General features: G+C 41.8%; 1 protein-coding gene across 1 annotated transcript in view; it reads right to left on the bottom strand.

Moving 5' to 3' along the window:
- Positions 1–656: 656 nt before the first annotated feature.
- LOC123995771 (potassium channel subfamily K member 3-like) overlaps positions 657–20,401 on the bottom strand; it is a 65,571-nt gene continuing 45,826 nt past the window's right edge. Inside the window, exon 2 of the mRNA XM_046299444.1 lies at positions 657–3,703. Within this exon, the coding sequence (XP_046155400.1) occupies positions 2,766–3,703 (938 nt within the window). The 3' untranslated portion in view covers positions 657–2,765. The remainder of the gene's footprint in view (positions 3,704–20,401) is intronic.

The raw sequence follows: 20,401 nt of genomic DNA, 5'->3' as shown, positions 1-20,401 counted from the left end.
ATTGCACAGTACAGGTGTAAAAAGCACTAATGAGATTTACAGCTCAGCTGTAAGGTGTTTCTAACATATACTCAGGGGGTGAATAATTATATATTAGTATATTAGTATATATTATATATATTAGTGTTTGTTTTTTGATTAATGAAAAATAAATCTTCCACTTTGACATTAGAGTATTCTGTGTAGTACGTTGACAAAAAAATATAATTTCATTTTAATCGCACTTTCTAACACAATAAAATTTGAAGAAATCCAAGGAGGGTGTAGACTTTCTATAGGCACTAAAACCACTTGGCTAAACAGGCAAAATAAGTGATTAGGTAGAAACACTTGTTCATTGACTTACTGAAATTATTCTCTTGTAATTGTAGGCTATTTGCTGATAGATTATTTTCAATATTATTGCAACAGTAGGCCTACCTACTCAATAACATCATATGGGGTTACTCACCACAATCCATTGAATAATAAGAAGTTTTCATCATTAGCTGCAGGAAGGGGGGTGTTGGAATTATATAAAATTATATAATTACTCCTGTCTGTTCAGATATAAAGGAAATCCTTGAAAATACTACACCAGATAACATAATTTAGCCACATGTGCATTGTTTCGCCACATCATTAAGCGCATTTTGATTGTATTATTATTTTATTTTATTTAACTATTTAAAATACATACTGATGTCCCACCAGGCAACAATTACAGACTGTTATTCAAAATTCAAAAGGTAATCGCAAAACTGAGCCATCTTTGTTGCAGGTTCATGGAAACAGTTGAATAAGATTGAGAAAAAAGAAGAAACCCACACACTGCTTTTGCCTTGAGGCCGATACGTAGGGCTTGGTGGGGAGCAGTGATACTAGCAAGAGCAGTGTGCAGGTTTCTTATTTTTTCTCAACAATTCACCAAGCTGTTGAAAAATACTGTGATGAACTGAGATTTTAACTTTCACTTTGGTTACCATTATCGCCCAATCAGAATATATAAAAATTAAAAAATACATTTTGGAATTAAATTGCCAACTTCTATACTTTATTAAGAAAATGTGATTAATAACTCCAACTCAAAGAAATGGTAATCTTCAAATCAATCTAAAGTGATTGAATCAAAAAGAGTTTCAATTTAAAATCTGTTAAACATTCATAGTAGCATCTCATGATGTTTCAAACAAATCTCATTTCTCTATAACATAAATATTATTCAGTAAATCATTAACTTGTGATCCATATGACCCTCACCAAAGACACTCTATCTGCTTGAAGATGTGCATTTCCAGTCGACAAAAATGTGCCATGTGACCTCATAATGATGTAGGTTTCTGGTTATAAATTGGTTTTCTTGTTGAGGAGATGGAAAATAAACAGATTAAAACCAATTAAAGATATAATTCTTCATAACGTCAAGACATCATATTTTGGTTTTTATGATGTAGACATATTTTTCTGGATGCGAAAAAGGCATTTAAAAATCTATTTCAACCAACTGAACCAAAGACAAAAGACATCCGAACCAATACCCTGTGTAGTTCAAATTAAACAGCTGTAGCTTTTTGGATTTGTGCTTCTTCTTGGATGACACACACACGTTGAAAACCGCAATATGGTAAATTAATTCATATGAAAATACATATCCATTTTAATATGAAGTTGACGATGCAAATTTGAAGCAAATTCTAAGCCTTCAAAACAAGGATCCCAGAAGTAAAAATGTGTGTCACTTTCATAGGGTATTACAAATCTCCCTTAGACAATATTTAAGAGCATTACACCTATAAGAATAAATTATTTAGGTACCAAAAAATCAGGTGAGTAAGCATAAATTCCAGTGCCTTAAAGTACACAATAATGTTATAAAGTGCAGCAGTAAATTAGACTGTCTACTACAGTATACACAGTGAGCCCAAATGCTCTCAGTAAAACCCTATCATGAAAACATAAAACAAATTAATAACAAACATACAGTAAATCAATTATATGGATGTAAAAAAAAGCATTAGAAAGAAAATTACAATACTTTTTACAAAGTATGATAGGTCTTGAGGATTGAGAGAAAGATACAGTAAGTAACTAAAACAGATCAAAAGTGTTCAGCTTGAAACTGAACTTCAGTTACAGACTCAAGACATAGTCGACTGAGTTTTTAGAATACTTTAACTGAAAATGTTCCTTCTTCCCTAGTAACTACGTTGGTTAAAAACTGTATTCATATGAGAAATATATTTACATATATTTTATTGATGACTACTGGGAGTTTTTATTGATGATTACTGAGAGTAACACTTCTATATATCTCTTGTGATATATTGAAGTGATAATATTATTTGTAAAAAATAATAGTATCACTTCACCAAACATAAAATCAAGTGTGGCTTATGATGCACAGTTTCTTAAAATGAATAATCCTCGCTTTCACATAAAAATATGTCTCTCATAGTGCAATGTCCTCTTATCATTCAAACAATCTCCCAATATTGAAGATCATGAACTTCAACCTTAAATACGGCAAAATGTGAAAGGATGCAGAAAATATAGTAAAGATATAGTTCAAGGGTCAAAACTTCGGCCTATTCTTGTTTTTCGAAAATCAGTGACATTAATCGATCACTTAAGTGCCAGTGCAAAACAAAGCACCACAGGACAGTGATCCCATGAGGACTGTTAGTTGAGCTCTCTTGGTTTAGTCCACCTAAAATAGTGCCACAGTCCTTCCATGTGGTAGAGAAGAGGTGGGGCTTGGTTTTACACGCATTGCGTCCTCCAGGCCTCTATATGGAGCTTCGCCGCTTGCTGTGTCCTAGTCTGTATGGGGTGAGACAGTGCAGGCCCGTGGACACAGAGCTGATGGCAGAGTGGGGATGGTGCATGCTGCAGATGCAGCCGTTGGAGTGAAGCGGGTGGAGGGGGTCGGAGGAAAAGGCCTCCCCCTGCTCCATGTATGTGTCCGAGGTGGACAGGTCCCGGGGGATGATCATGGGGATAGAGTACTGCAGCTTCTCCCTACTCTTGTACCACAGGCAGGAGCACATGGACTGGAAGTGGAGCACCTCCGCATAGACGTTTCGCAGCCCCCTCCCTGCTCCCCCCACACCACTGTTCCCTGATCCACCACCACACCCTGAGGCAGCTGAGGAGGAGGAGGGCAAGTCGGGGGTGCAGCGCATGTGGTTGTGCCCTCCGGCCTGGCCGTTTCGGGAGAGGAGGGCGCGCTGCTCGGCGTCCCGCTTCTCGTCCTCTGCGTTCATGGTCATGAAGCGCAGCACGACAAGGTTGAGGAAGGCTCCGATCACGGTAAGGCCAGTGAGAATGTAGATGAAGCAGAAGGCCACGTACTTGGGGTTGGTCTGTAGAGCGTGATCCTTCTGCAGTGCCACATAATCCCCGAAGCCGATAGTGGTGAGCGTGATGAAGCAGTAGTAGTAGGCGTGGAAGAAGCTCCATCCCTCAAAGTAGGAGAAGGAGAGTGCTCCAATGCACAGCGTGCTCATGCAGGAGATGAAGCCAATGGCCACCATGTTGACCATGGAGACCTCAGTGCGCCGCATGCCAAGGCACTTCTTCAGGCGGTGCAGCAGGTAGCGCACCAGGGTGTTGATGCGCTCGCCCAGGCTCTGGAACATGACCAGGGTGAGAGGGATGCCCAGCAGGGCGTAGAGCATGCAGAACACCTTGCCTCCATCCGTGCTGGGGGCCGCATGGCCGTACCCTAAGACAGAGAGAGACAGCAGTAGAGAGTCAGTGGGGTGGAACAGACAAAATGAAGTCAGTTGAGGTATTCAATTGAGTTTGTTGAGTTACTTTGTTTCGTGAGTGAGCGAGTTAGTTGAGTTAGTTAGTCAGTCACGTTAGTTGAGTTTCTTCTATAGTTGTTAGTCTTTTGAGTTAGTCAGTTAGTTGAGTTACTTAGTTGAGTTACTTAGTCAATTGAATTAGGGATGAAGGTCGAAAGTGCCACAGTTTTGAAATTCAACACAATTTAATATTCCTAATTTTGAGGGGCTCCAGATAGGATTTTGGCAGAATACAAGGGAGTTATGAATGTGCAGCAGTAGTGGTGGTTAGAATGGTTCAGTGTGGATGTTGTGTGGGGGAGAAAGGCCTTCAATTATTCATAACGAGTCAGTCTCTCTGGGGTTTGGCAAGTATAGACAACTAAGGACAGTTGCTTCTAATTAGCCCCTTACATTGTTTTGGGTGAGATGCACTTGCTGTCAATATGAATATTCTCTTTTATTGAAGGAAGATCAGTTAAGGGTGTTATTTTTGAACATTTTTCTGCTAGGTGTATTGTACAAGGTTTGTATCATTAATTACAGTACACAGATACTGCATAATGGAAACAAAATGTATTCGGTATGCTAGGGTGTTACCTGGCCAACTGAACAGGCTTTGACATGATTGATCAAGGGAAAGAAAGGACAAAGACTGTCTAAAAGATAGAGACACCCAATTTAAGCAGAAAACCCAACTTCAGAAGGCCAAGCAATAATGAAATATGATTTTACGATTAGCGCAATTATTTTAAAACGTAACATTTTTTTAAACGGGTTGATATGAGATGAGAAACAGGTTTTAGTGATCTTGCACTTACTGATAGAGCCACTTAAAACCACTTGGAATGGTAGAATAAAGGGTTTTTCAACACTTTACAGTAATTCTGAAGAAAGGACTCATTCCATGGGTACACCAGCTGAGCTGACCAAGCTGATAAACCCACTGAACGAGTGATCTGCCATGCACCCTGGCACATTTTAGGTGAAATATCATTCAGGCTGAAAAATCTAGGTTTAACCGATTTATCAAAAGTGCAGCCAACCTCAATCCCACACACACCCCATCCCACACACGTGTACTTTAACATGGTTGTCAAGGGAAATATATATTTCCACGTGCGGCGGACCAGTTGCATGCAAGATCCTTGCAACCCGATGTCAGATAACAATGGTGCCAGAAAAGACTGTTCAATTGTTTGCATGTAATTACTTTGCTGTTTGATTTAATTTCAAGGGCTCTGGTTTTATTGTCACACCAACCTATGTGGTTAACTCGTCTGTCTCGCTGAAGGCAAATGAGTTTAAAATCTGACCTGCCGCACTGCCTTGAAAGGGAAAGCTGTCCTGGGCTTGGCTCTTCCTCTCCGAAGTGAGAAGAAATAACATCCTGACGACACTTAGCTAGTTCTAGTTTAATCTACTGTACGTTAGAGCATTCATCTTCCTATCCTGAGACGTTTCATGTTATTTTCAGATGAGTTTTCCATCTCTATCTTTCTTCACCTTGTCCTATAGGGCAGATTAAGATGCTTTACGGTGTCCTACACTAACATACTTTTAAGACAATTTACAGCATATATCTCTTCATACACAGTGCTTACGAGGACACAAATGTGGCAGGAGATTTACTGCCTCGATTCTTATTTTCTACCTCCTTCAATATTTCAGTCTCTCTTATATCTCTCTCTCATATATCTCTCATCTCCCCCTCTCTCTCGCTCTCTCTCTCTTCCACCCCCCCCTCTCTCTTTGTCTCGCTCTCTCTCTCCCCCTCTCTCTCTCTCAATCTTAAAATTATCAACTTTAGTTTATGTACAAGCATCATGAAACACTATCAATTCATTTGGGGAAAACCTGTTTTTTGCACCTAACTTGCTTACTACGTTTTCCATCTTGTTTCTTACTTGACAGACTCCGTGAAACGATGACCTCTTCCTAAATATATGCAAAAAAATGTTGTGTATGGTTTCCTCGAAACAAGGGTGTGTCTCAATTTACCCCTTTAGCTCAAATTATCGCACTCTCCACTATAAATTGTGAAGATTAGCTGATATTGGATAAATACAGACCAAATTGAAGTGTCTTGGGTTTCTTTGCGTTACCTATAGTCTTGTGAAGAGAGGGGGGTGACTGGGTGTAATGGCGTTCTTCGTTTGTGGAAAGAGAGTCGGACCGAAATGCAGCGTAGTGGTTACTCATGACTTTAATAGGAAAAGTGACACATGAAATAACGATACAAAATACAAAAACAACAAACGGAACGTGAAACCTAATTACAGCCTATCTGGTGAAACTACACAGAGACAGGAACAATCACCCACGAAATACCAAGCGGAACCAGGCTACCTAAATACGGTTCCCAATCAGAGACAACGAGAATCACCTGACTCTGATTGAGAACCGCCTCAGGCAGCCAAGCCCATACAACACCCCTACTCAGCCGCAATCCCAATAATACAAAAACCCCAATACGAACATACAATATAACATAAACCCATGTCACACCCTGGTCTGACCAAATATATAACGAAAACACAAAATACAATGACCAAGGCGTGACACTGGGACAGGAAAAAGTTTCGTAAAAGTTGCACCTTACATCGGATCATCTTGAAATATTCTATTTCAACCTAACTTTCATTCATGTTTTATCTGGTTTTTAATTGGTTTCTCTGTTCATTTTCATTATCCCTTTTCAGTGTTATGATATCCATAACATCCATAATGGTTGTGGATGTGATGGATATTAAATGTATCATATCTTAGCTTCAGAAGATTGTGTATCCACCACATTCTGTGTGCTTGTTCTGGTATGTATTCTTTAGACCTGTGGTTCTCAACTGGCTTTGCCTGGGGACCTAAATTTGACAATGACAATTGAGTCACGACCCAATATTATGGACTGTTGACGGTTACATTTTGTAATGTTGTATTGCAGCTGCCTTCTTGGGCAGGCTTCATTTGCAAAATAGACTGTCTCATGGGTCTACTATTACAGTATTAAAGAAAGTATTAAAGTATTAAAGCCATATTAACGGAGAAAATATTTATTATAAATTCAAGAGAATAAGCCATTTTAATTAGGAGACGAGTTCAGGAGTGGGGTTTAATACATTATCAGACTCAGAACATGACATCAAAACCAGTCCAATAATGTTAATAAACAGTAACACGTACCAGTCCAATAACGTTAATAAACAGTAACACGTACCAGTCCAATAATGTTAATAAACAGTAACACGTACCAGTCCAATAACGTTAATAAACAGTAACACGTACCAGTTTCTAAAATAGAAAAAACAGCAATCATTAGGAATTCTTAATCATCAATTACCATGTGAAAAGTTTCACAACCATAAAGTTTTTTTTTAAGTGTATGTTTTTAACCAGTAATATAAATGTCAGAATGAATTAACAATAATTAACTTAGTGAACAATAACTCATGAACATGTTAATTTTATTGTGTTTGTGTGCGCGTGCGCGCGTGTGTGGCCTATCAGTGGGAAAGCTGGGGGTGTTTCTTCAGTTTGAAACGTTTATGGAAGTCTGGGGTGATGGTTGACAGGACAACTCCGAGGTCATGCTCGCTGTCCAGTTTGTTTCTGCTTTTAGTTTTCAGCATGGCCATAGCAGAGAAGCCACTTTCACACAAATAGGTAGTGCTGAACGGGAGCATGATTCTGATTGCATGACAGGCGAGAGCAGGATACTCTCCCACTAAACTGTACCAGAACTGTGGCAGTGTCATTCCCGAGTTGCGCATGCTCAGTCCCCGATCAATCGACAGCTCCACCAGCTGATCCTCTTCATTGCTTGGCAACGTAACGCTTCCCAGCTCCACTCGAAAGCCATCCCGTGTCCAGTCGTCTTGTCTCCCGTTCTCCTGGAAGTAGTTGCAAAACGTTCCCTGCAGCTTGACATGATGCTGTTTGACGTATTTTTTTTCACTGTGTCGCCGTGCTCTTTGTTGATCAGATTCTGAATATCGAAACAGCGTTGGGAAACATGCCAATACTCCCGTTAGAAACATGATTTGCCGAAACGTAAACTTCATCTGGAAGGCATCCACTTTGTCCCTCTGTTCAAATCGATTGTGCCCCTCCATTGCATTGACACATTGAGCGAATTCAGATGATCAAAAATATCTGCCAGGTAGGAAACCTGTGCGAGCCATTCCTTCCAAGTCCGAACGGAGCTTGCCATTTCAACAGTACTGATGTGCGGCAAAGCGGGAAAGCGCACGGACGTTTGTGTGTAGCCGTAACGTTGTGAAAGTCAGCAACAATATGCGCTGAGGCCGTATCCTTTCAAAATAAAAGTGACACTGAGGGGCAGTGTTTTTACAGCTAATGCCGGTCTGCCTGATGCCGTGCAGGTGTTTGTACACATGCATATACACACTCTCATTCAAATACGCACATACACGGACACACGCACATGTAAATAGTGCCAGACATGCACTCAAACATATACAGTTGGCACTGCTGTTATGATTTTAGTTGTCCTTGATGTCCTTTGTTTTTTTTTTGCATTGTTCTTTTCTGTTTTCCTTTGGGATCTTGGAGGGTTTTGTCCCGGTTTTTGGCATTGAATCATGTATCACATAGAATCATGTAGTAACCAAAAAAGTGTTAAACAAATCCAAATAAATTTTATATGTGCGATTATTCAAAGTAGCCACCGTTTGCCTTCATGACAGCTTTGCACACTCTTGGCATTCTCTCAACCAGCTTCATGAGGTAGTCACTTGGAATGCATTTCAATTAACAGGTGTGCCTTGTCAAAAGTTAAATTGTGTAATTTCTTAATGCATTTGGGCCAATCAGTTGTGTTGTGACAAGGTATGGGTGGTATACAAAAGCCCTGTTTGGTAAAAGACCAAATCCCATAGTATGGCAAGAACAGCTCAAATAAGCAAAGAGAAACGATAGTCCATCATTACTTTAAGACATGAAGGTCAGTCAATCCGGAAACATTGCAAAAACCATCCAGCACTATGATAAAACTGGCTCTCATGAGGACCGCCACAGGAAAGGAAGACCCAGAGTTACCTCTACTGCAGAGGATAAGTTCATTAAAGTTATCAGCCTCAGAAATTGCGGCCAAATAAATGCTTAACAGAGTTCAAGTAACAGACACCTCAACATCAACTGTTCAGAGGAGACTGAGTGAATTAGGCCTTCATGGTCAAATTGCTGCGTAGGAACCACTAGTAAAGGACACCAGTAAGAAGAAGAAGAGAACTTGCTTGGGCCAAGAAACATGAGCAATGGACATTAGACCGGTGGAAATAGGTCCTTTGGTCTGATGAGTCCAAATTTGAGATTCTTGGTTCCAACCGCTTTGTCTTTGTGAGATGCAGAGTTGGTGAACGGATGATCTCCGCTTGTGTGGTTCCCACCGTGAAGCCTGGAGGAGGAGATGTGATGGTGTGGGGGTGCTTTGCTGGTGACACTGTCTGTTATTTATTTCGAATTCAATGCACACTTAACCAGAATGGCTACCATAGCATTCTGCAGCGATACGCTGTACCATCTGGTTTGCGGTTAGTGGGACTATCATTTCTTTTTCAACAGGACAACAGGACAATGACCCAAAACACACCTCCACTAAGGAGAGTGATGGAGTGCTGCATCAGATGACCTAGCCTCCACAATCAACTGACCTCAACCCAATTGAGATGGTTTGGGAGGAGTTGGACTGCAGAGTGAAGGAAAGAAGCCAACAAGTGCTCAGCTTATTTGGGAACTCCTTCAAGACTGTTGAAAGGCAAGCGGTCCTTCACCCTACATATACAGTAAACTGTCAGCTATGGATGACTGTAGAACTGCTCTATAAATGACTGTGTAGACCTAGGTTTTGTTAGTAAGTACACTCTTTACTGCACACTGCACACAGGCCTTCAGCCTGGGTATATGATGATGGGACACTCTACTACTCTTAACTGTACTCTCTACTCCAGGAGCCCCAGAAGTTAGTTTGGAGAGGCCCATGTGACAACACAATACCGCCCTTTACCCCGGTGTCCCCTCACCACGACCTGATGACTTTGCCTTCTGAGTCAGGATGTGTCAGTTTCTCTGGCCGGCACGCAGTTGTTCATCCAGGGGCCACTCACATTGTTCAAAATGATTAGAGTCATTTGGAGAGGAAAAGTGGAGAAGTGTACCATCACCCTCTATGGCAGGTAAAGAGTCCACTCAGGGCCGTGCACAGACCTTTCAGGGGGCAGGTGCTCAAAATGAAAATAATAATAAGACTTTCATAATTAATTAAACACTAACTGCCTCTGAACATTGATCATTTTTTAACATAGGCCTATTTATTTCTGCAATAACACACTCACTCATCACAAATTATTCGTAATCTTCTAACTCATGATATACACTGTGTCCAAAATATTAAGAACACCTTCCTAATATTGAGTTACACCCCCCCCCTTCTTCTTTTTGCCCCCAGAACAACTTAAATTCATTGGGGCATGGACTCTACAAGTTGCACAGTGGTCTACGACTCCGGAGTGGCGCAGTGGTCTAAGGCACTGCATCTCATGGAAGAGGTGTTTACTGCAGTCCTTGGTTTGAATCCAGGCTGCATAACATCTGGCTGTGATTGGGAGTCCCATAGGGTGGCGCACAATTGGCACAGCGTCGTCTGGGTTTGGCCGTCATTGTGAATAAGAATTTATTCTTAATTGACTTGCCTAGTTAAATAAAGGTTAAATAAAAATACAAGGTGTTGAAGGTGTTCCACAGGGATGCTGGCCCATGTTGACTCCAATTCCTCCCACAGTTGTGTCAGGTTGGCTGGATGTCCTTTGGGTGGTTGATCATTCTTGATACACACAGGAAACTGTTGAGTGTGAAAGACCCAGCAGATTTGCAATTCTTGACACAAACTGGTGTTCCTGGCACATACTACCATACCCTGTTCAAAGGCACTAAAATATTTTCTTGTCCATTCACCCTCTGAATGGCACACGTACACAATCCATGTCTCAAGGCATAAAAATCCTTCTTTAAACCTCTTAAGGAACAGATGCTTTTTATTTTTTTTTGCCTAAACTAACATACCCAAATCTACCTGCCTATAGCTCAGGACCTGAAGAAAGGATTGACATATTTTTGATACCATTTGAAAGGAAACTCCTTGAAGTTTGTGAAAATGTGAAATTAATGTAGGAGAATATAACACATTAGATCTAGTAAATGATAATATAAACAAAAAAACATGCATTTTCTACATTTTTTGCTCCATCTTTGAAATGCAAGAGAAAGGCCATACATTCAGATAGGAGTTTAGGTGTAATCTAGATTTTGGCCAGCAGATGGCAGCAGTGTGTGTGCAACGATTCAGACTGATCCAGTGAAGAATTATATTACTGCACGATATTTTGTATCAAGTTTTGCTGGTGTTTGCCCAAATGTGCCGAATTGGTCAATTGATACATTTTCAAATACATAACTGTAGAGAACATACAAAAATGCTATGGTAATAAAACATGTACGTTTACACACTCCCAGGAGTGTCATACATGATGAATCATTAGCTTATACATTAACTTTCACACATCTAGATGGCTGGGCGGGGTGGGTGTGGAGCCAAAGACAGCAGTGGGTTCAAACTGTAGACCCCAGATCCTACATTTGAACATAAAAATAGATTTTATCAAACAAAACAATGCTACATTTTATCTCTGGGACCCACAGGATGACAAATCAGAGCAAGATTACTGAATGTAAGTACATTATTCATCTTCAGAGGTGAATGTATCAAACCAGTTGCCGTGATAAAAGTGCTTTGCTGTTGTGCACTCTCAAACAATAGCATGGTATTTTTTCATTATAATAGCGACTATTAATTGGGTACCACAGTTAGATTAACAATAATTGAAGCTTTCTGCCCATATAAGACATGTCTATGTCCCAAAAAGTTGGCTTTTGTATACAACGTCATTCCAGTCACATTAGCGCACATTAGCAACAACCGTCCCAGTTTAGGGACACTGATCCCGTATTAAACTGTCTCCCCCCTTCATTTACATGGATTGAGTGGATTTAACAAGTGACATCAATAAGGGATCATAGCTTTCACCTGGATTCACCTGGTCAGTCTATGTTATGGAAAGAGCAGGTGTTCATAATGTTTTTGTACACTCAGTTTATAACCATCTGGGAATGTTTATTACCAGTGACAGAAAGGCCACTTTGTCCTAAATTAAATATATATTTTGTTTTTTAATTAGAAACTAAACGAGACACATCAATGAGAAATGCCACAAACGTGGCACCTGAGTACATTTTTTTAAATAATACAATTTCCATAGCGGAAAGAAAAAAGAAAACTTGCAGTGGCCAAGATTAAGGAGAAGAGAGGACTTGATAAAACTCACAAGCACACAGGTGGGGCGGCAGGGTAGCCTAGTGGTTAGAGCGTTGGACTAGTAACCAAAAGTTTGCAAGTTCAAATCCCCCAGCAGACAAGGTATAAAATCTGTTGTTTTGCCCCTGAACAGGCAGTTAACCCACTGTTCCTTGACCGTCATTGAAAATAAGAATTTGTTCTTAACTGACTTGCCTAGTAAAATAAAGGTAAAATAAAAAAGGTGCACCCTCTCTTTATTCCTCTCTCAGTCCCCCCGCATTTAAGTTGGGGAAATTATATAATTCTGGGGAAATAATTTTATGCAGCAACGAAGCAGTCCGGTGTACCCAAAGCAATAAAGTTGTTCTATGATGATTCAGCCTCATAGAAGTTAACACACTTTACAGTTTAGTGTGTAGGCTAGGTGAAAGACAACACTATATTTGTCAGACATGGGGCAGCAGAGAAAAACTCAAAAAAGTAACCCATCAGATAGGCAAAGAATTAAAAAATCAAATCAAATGTAGCTCATCTGGTAAATCAAATCAAATCCAATTTTATTTGTCACATACACATGATTAGCAGATGTTAATGCGAGTGTAGCGAAATGCTTGTGCTTTTAGTTCCGACAATGCAGTAATAACCAACGAGTAATCTAACCTAACAATTCCAAAACTACTACCTTATACACACAAGTTTAAAGGGATAAAGAATATGTACATAAAGATATTATAAAGCATTTTAACAAGACCCACTAGCAGTATTGTATTGAGTGTTTGATTCAGACAACGGCAGCAATAACAGTTTAAGTCTGCCTGCCATGTTATCCTTAACCCCCCAAGGCCTGAACATAGTCTAAACCATAGAGGGACTTTGGTCGTTGTGCAATCTCTTCCTTAAAAAATGTGTTCACAATTTTTAATCCCCCATATTCATTTTATCAGGCCTTTGCTCGGCTTTACGCAGCTTTGAGCCATATTAACCTTTACACAGATTTTCAAAATTAAATTCCTGATATCATCCAAATGTTTTTCTTACAAAACCTGTAGCAGGGTTTTAAACAATATGATCTATGTTCGGTCACCTTCATGGCTGTGGCAGCCGGTTAAGTGGTAAGTGGTTCAGTCTTGTGTACAGATGAGAGTGTATAGACTAGTTTCCCTCGTCGTGACGTGTGCTTTCAGAGGCACCCACCTGATGCAGTTAACCGTCTTGATTATCCTGATTAATTGGGTGGAGATAAAGAGGCTTTGAAAACACATCAAGGATGGCATAATGTGCCTGTTAGGGCCCCCTGTCTCTGTCATTATTACATTTCCATTGATTACAGAGCACATTTTGTTCTCGCCAAAGAGAAGAGGAACACCGCCCATTTATCAACCTGCAGAGCACGTACAGTACATCACCTCGCAAATGGGCCAGGATTCACAAAGGGGGTGAATCTATCAAAGAAGGAATTTGTGGAAAGGCTGAGGTGCAGTATAGACAGACCCATGTCTGGCAAAGAGCTGGAAATCAAAGAACCTTGGTCATGAGTTCAAGACAACATGAAATTGCAAGCATTAGGCAATGTCTAACAGGCCTTTCGTATGAGGTATTTTCACATGACATTGTAAACAACTGGGACTTGAAAAGGACTAACGGTATAAAGATTACGTAACAAGACATGATACCCACATCAGGGTTGGCGTTAATTCCAATTTAATTTGAAATTTTACTGAAATTCCTGAATTAATTCATGAAGTAGAGAATGTATGTTGAATTCAATTTGTATGGAATTTAAGTTAATTAAGGTAAAATAATTAATCTTAAGAAATTAATTGCAATTCAGTATTTTCAAAGTTAATGGAATTAATGTACATAATTTCACACATTACGACAAGAGAGACGACACAACACTACATAAAGAGAGACCTAAGACGACAACATAGCATAGGCAGCAACACATGAAAACACAATTGACTACAGGATTAGTTTGAAAACATTTAAAGTTGAATATAAATTGTAGCAGATTTGTGGAATTGTTGGGGATAATAATTAATTGGGATATGAATAATTGGAATTGACCTAATATTGGAATTGAGAGGAATTTTATTATAGCTGAAGACAAGCTACAAGTGTAGGGGGACCATGACAGCAGAAGTTCCTGAGGTGGGGTCATGAACTCTGGGCTTCATCCCTTACTAGATGTCCTCTGACATCTGGAGCTCCCTGGAGACATGTGCAAGGCTGGATGCTGAATTTTAAACTGCCACAGCAGGAAGCAAAACAATAATCTGTGGGTGGTGGGTTCAACTCTAGACATCAGATAGACTGTAAAACATGGGACACCTGTTGGTTCAATAAGCAAAGAACATCTGCATCAATGACAATGGAGTTTGTTCGGAGGTCCCATAGCTTTGAGATGCTGCCAAACCATATTTGGCTAGCATAGTTTTCCAGCACTGATGGCCACATTAAACTAGTCTTGTCATATTCCAAGCAAACTGTGAAAATCCCCAGAACTTTATCTAAGATTCCACTTATTTTTTAACTTATTTTGTACATACTATTGCCTCTACCGTCTCTTATGACCGAAAATAACTTCTGGACATCAGAACAACGAATACTCACCAAGAACTAGAATAAACTTTTTCCTTTAATGAGTCTGACAAGAAGGATATACTGCTTTCCCGGGAACAGGCCCAAATCCCCATAATTTGCGTGAAGAAAAGACGGAGGAAAAGGGGGCGCAGGTCGGGCTGCTAAAGGGTAGAGCTACCACTTTCAAGGAGCAGGACTCCGACGAACCGTCAATACAGGACTAAGATCGAATCGTACTACTCCGGCTCTGACGCTCATTGGATGTGGAAGGGCCGAGAGCTGAGAGCTGCCCATTGACACGAACCTACCAGATGAGCTAAATAACTTCTATGCAAGTAACACTGAAACATGCATGAGAGCATCAGCTGTTCTGGACAACTGTGTGATCACGCTCTCCGCAGCCGATGTGAGTAAGACCTTCAAACAGGTCAAAATTCACAAGGACGCAGGATCAGATGGATTACCAGGACAAGTACTCAGAGCATGCGCTGACCAACTGATCTCCCTGTCTGACTCTGTAATATCTACATGTTTCAAGCAGACCACCATAGTCCCTGTGCCCAAGAACACTAAGGTAACCTGCCTAAATGACTACCGACCGGTAGCACTCACGTCTGTAGCCTTGAAATGCTTTGAAAGGCTGGTCATGGCTCACATCAACACCATTATCCCAGAAACCCTAGACCCACTCCAATTTGCATACCACACCAACAGATCCACAGATGATGCAATCTCTATTGCACTCCACACTGCCATTTCACATCTGGACAAAAGGAACACCTATGTGAGAAGGCTGCTCATTGACTATAGCTCAGTGTTCATCACCATAATGCCCTCAAAGCTCATCACTTAGCTACGGACCCTGGGACTAAACACTTCCCTCTGCAACTGGATCCTGGACTTCCTGACGGGCCGCCCCCAGGTGGTAAGGGTAGATAACAACACATCCGCCACGCTGATCCTCAACACAGGGAACCCTCAGGGGTGCGTGCTCTACCCCCTCCTGTACTCCCTTTTTACTCATGACTGCAAGGCCAGTCACGAATCCAACACCATCATTAGGTTTGCTGATGACACAACAGTGGTAGGCCTGATCACCGATGAGACAAAAATGAGACAGCCTATAGGGAGGTCAGAGACCTGACCTTGTGGTGCCAGGACAACAACCTCTTCCTCAAAGAAACTGATCGTGGACTACAGGAAAAGGCAGGCCGAACAGGCCCCCATTAACATCGGGGCTGAGTGGAGAGGGTTGAGAGTTTCAAGTTCCTTGGTGTCCACGTCACCAACAAACGATCATGTGCAAACACACCAAGACAGTCGTGAAGAGGGCACTACAAAACCTTTTCCCCCTCAAGAGACTGAAAAGATTTGGCATGGGGCCCCAGAACCTCAAAAAGTTATACAGCTGCACCATTGAAAGCATCCTGACCAGTTGCATCACTGCCTGGTATGGCAACTGCTCGGCATCTGACTGTAAGGCGCTTTAACAGCTTCTTCCCCCAAGCCATAAGACTGCTGAACAATTAATCAAATGGCCATCGGACTATTTACATTGACCCCACCCCCGATTGTTTTGTGCACTGCTGCTACCTAAACTAATCTGTACCCCCGCACACTGACTCGGTATCGTTATCCCCTGTATATAGACTTGTTATTGTTGTGTTATTGAGTTTTTTATAATTTTTTGCTTTAGTTTATTTGGTAAATATTCCTAACTCTTCTTGAACTTCTCTGTTGGTTAATGACTTGTAAGTAAGCATTTCACGATAAGGTCTACACTTGTTGTATTCTGCGCACGTGACAAATAAAGTTGATTTGATTAAGTTCTAGTTAGCGTTGTATGTAACATTAGGATGATAACCAAAAACATTAAAATAATGTAGAGAAATAAAAATGGTTGTAAGAAAATATTCTGCTAATGTTGATGGAGAAGTTATTTGAAACACCCATAAAAACAAGCAGGGAATATTTCCACAATGCTCGCAAAAAAGTGTGATGTTATGACATTAGTATTCCAAAAACGATCCATAAACATTCTTCAGCAATCATGTCTGGATTCAATTAAACTGGTTTGGAGAAAATGTTACTGGAACATTCTGCTAATATTAAAGCTAGAATCCTTCATTGAAACCATAACAAAGCGGTTGCCTTACCACAGTTTTGGTGAAAATCTGGAGAAATCTCAATCAAATTCATAGACAGAGCTATGGATGGACAGACTGACTATTTAGGATATCAAAGTCATAGTTTTAATCATGTTTTAAATTAAAGCTACAGAGTTTGTTTACATTTACATTGTTTACAAACATTGGAGTAAAACAAGCTTACATTTTGGGTTCTGATGGGAAACGACCATTGCACGAAGCTCATTGTAACGATGGGTGAGGAGTCAAACACAGAGAGCAAAGTAAATGGGGAAAAACGCTTTTTAATGTCCTTAACAAAGTAACAGGTCCAAACATGGGTGAATGCCCTAAAACACAGGTGCAAAACAAACCCAAAAACCTAGTTACACAAACACGGACAGTGAAAACCCAAAAGTGAGGATACACCACAAACACAACTATAAATGATGACATGAATTTACAAAACCGAAACAGTACCGTGTGACCCAAACACTCACACGGAAACAAACACCCACAAACCAAAAGTTAATCCAGGCTACCTAAGTATGATTCTCAATCAGAGACAACTAACGACACCTGCCTCTGAGAACCATACTAGGCCGAACACAAAAATCAACATAGGAAAACAAACAGACTGCGCACCCCAACTCACGCCCTGACCATACGAAAACAAAGAATAAAATAACAGAACTATGGTCAGAACGTGACAGTACCCCCCCCCCCCCAAAGGTGCGGACTCCGGCCGCAAAACCTGAACCTATACGTGAGGGCCTGGGTGGGCGTCTGTCCGCGGTGGCGGGACGTGGACCCCACTTCACCATAGTTTATGTCCACCTCCTCAACAGCCCCCGTGGCCTCTTATGAGCGGTGACTGTCGCCACCGACCTCGGACTGAGGACCCTCACCATGGGTCCCGAATGGACGGGAGACTCCAGCAGCACCGGACAGGCGGGAGACTCCGGTGGCGCCGGAGTGAAGGGTGATTCCGGCATCGCCTGGCTGACTGACGGCTCTGGTGGCTCCTGGCTGACTGGCGGCTCTGGCGGCTCCTGGCTGACTGGCGGCTCAGGCCAGACGGGAGACTTTGGCGACTCAGGACAGACGGGAGACTCTGGCGGCTCAGGGCAGACGGGAGACTCTGGCGGCTCAGGACAGACGGGAGACTCTGGCGGCTCAGGACAGACGGGAGACTCTGGCGGCTCAGGACAGACGGGAGACTGGGGGCTCAGGACAGACGGGAGACTCTGGCGGCTCAGGACAGACGGGAGACTCTGGCGGCACTGGGCAGGTGGGAGCACCTGTAGGAAGAAGACGGAGAGACAGCCTGCCACCGGAGGGCTGGTGCGTGGAGGTGGCACCGGATAAACCGGACCGTGCAGGCGCACTGGAGCTCTTGAGCACCGAGCCGGCCCAACCTTACCTGGTTGAAAGCTCCCCGTAGCCAGGTCAGTGCGGCAAGGTGGAATAGCCCCCACTGGGCTGTGCTGGCGAACCGGGGACACCATGCATAAGGCTGGTGCCATGTACGCCGGCCCGAGGAGACACATTGGAGACCAGATGCGTAGAGCCAGCTTCATGGCACCTGGCTTGATGCCCACTCTAACCCGGCCGATACGAAGAGCTGGAATGTACCGCACCGGGCTATGCACACGCACCGGGGACACCGTGCGCTCCACCGCATACCACGGTGCCTGACCGGTCCTTCTCGCTCTCCGGTAAGCACAGAGAGTTGGCTCAGGTCTCCTACCTGACTTAGCCACACTCCCCGTGTGCAACCCCGCCAATACATTTTTGGGGCTGCCTCTCGGGCTTCCTTCCACGCCGCCGTGCTGACTCCATTCACCGGTATCCCTCACACTGCTCCAGAGAATCCCAGGCGGGCTCCGGCACTCTCCCTGGGTTATCCGACCACCTGTCTATCTCCTCCCAAGTAGTGACATAGTCCAGATCTCGCTGCCATGTCCAGGAGTCCTACGATCGCTGCTTCTGCTGCTGCTGCCCGTTACCATGCAGCTTGGTCCTTTTGTGGTGGGTGTTTCTGTAACGATGGGTGAGGAGTCAAACGCAGAGAGCAATGTAAACGGGAAAAAACACTTTAATATCCTTAACAAAGTAACAAGTCCAAACATGGGTGAATACCCTAAAAAACAGGTGCAAAACAAACCCAAAAACCTAGTTACACAAACCCGGACAGAGAACACCCAAAACCGACGATACACCACAAACGTAACAAACACAACAATAAACGATGACGTGAATTTACAAAACCGAAACAGTACCGTGTGGCCCAAACACTCTCACGGAAACAAACACCCACAAACCAAAAGTGAAACCTAGGCTACCTAAGTATGATTCTCAATCAGAGACAACTAACGACACCTGCCTCTGATTGAGAACTATACTAGGCCGAACACAAAAACTAACATTGAAAAACAAACATAGACTGCCCACCCCAACTCACGCCCTGACTATACTAAAACAAAGAATTAAATAACAGAACTATGGTCAGAACGTGACACTCATTCCGCATTTATAAGTTATATCCTTTAATAATCAGTGGGTATGCAGTATATATTTAATTTAAAAGTCCAAAGATGTATGTAACAACTAAGGATTTTAGCTTTAATGGAGATGTAATCCTAGACACCTATAACAAGAAGCAGGGAACATTCCCTTAATACTCTTATTAAGTTAAAGTGTGATGTTATGAAATTATTGTTCCAATAAAGTTCCCTAAACATTGCTCAGCAATCGTGTCTGGAGTCAATTAAATTGGTTTTGAGAAAACATTACTGGAATGTTACGCTAAACGTAATGGAGATGACATTTGAGACACCAACCCAGGTATCTTAATTTTCTCACAGCAGGAAAATAGTCCTGCAGCAATTGGAAATGTGAATTACTACAGTATGTGAATTATAATTAATGGACATTTTTGGATGGGTTGATAAGGGCAAATCAAGTCTAAAATTTTTAAGTGGAAATCACAAACAATTTTAAACCTCGGATACACTGCAAGTTTTCATTTCCTGTGGCGCAATAACATTTCTCCTGCAACAGGGTGGTCAAATTAAGATCCTGTAAAGTCCTAACAACCAATTTTTTCTTTTTTACCTTTATTTAACTAGGCAAGTCAGTTAAGAACAAATTCTTATTTACAATGATGGCTTAGGAACAGTGCCTCTTTCAGAACCAGAACAACAGATTGTTACCTTGTCAGCTTGGGGATTTGATCTAGCGACCTTTCAGTTACTGGCCCAATGCTCTAACCACTAGGCTAACTGCCTCCCCAACGATGTGTATTGATAACAACAAACAGCGCAGCAAACCAGGAACATTCCCCGAACATTAGCTAACATACCCATTAAGTTCTAGTTAGGATTTGAGGATGATAATGTCCATCAATTATTGAAATTAAATATCCATGGAATGGTCTCCTAATGTTCACTAAAATGTTCACAATTGCCTTTGTTTAACTTGGGTTAAACGTTTCTGGTAGCCTTCCACAAGCTTCCCACAATAAGTTGGGTGAATTTCAGCCCATTCCTCCCGAC

The sequence above is a fragment of the Oncorhynchus gorbuscha genome, linkage group LG14 (assembly GCF_021184085.1).
Source record: "Oncorhynchus gorbuscha isolate QuinsamMale2020 ecotype Even-year linkage group LG14, OgorEven_v1.0, whole genome shotgun sequence".
NCBI classification, from domain to species: domain Eukaryota; kingdom Metazoa; phylum Chordata; class Actinopteri; order Salmoniformes; family Salmonidae; genus Oncorhynchus; species Oncorhynchus gorbuscha.
Note: the sequence above shows the minus strand (reverse complement) of the source record. Positions and strands in the feature narration are given on the sequence as shown.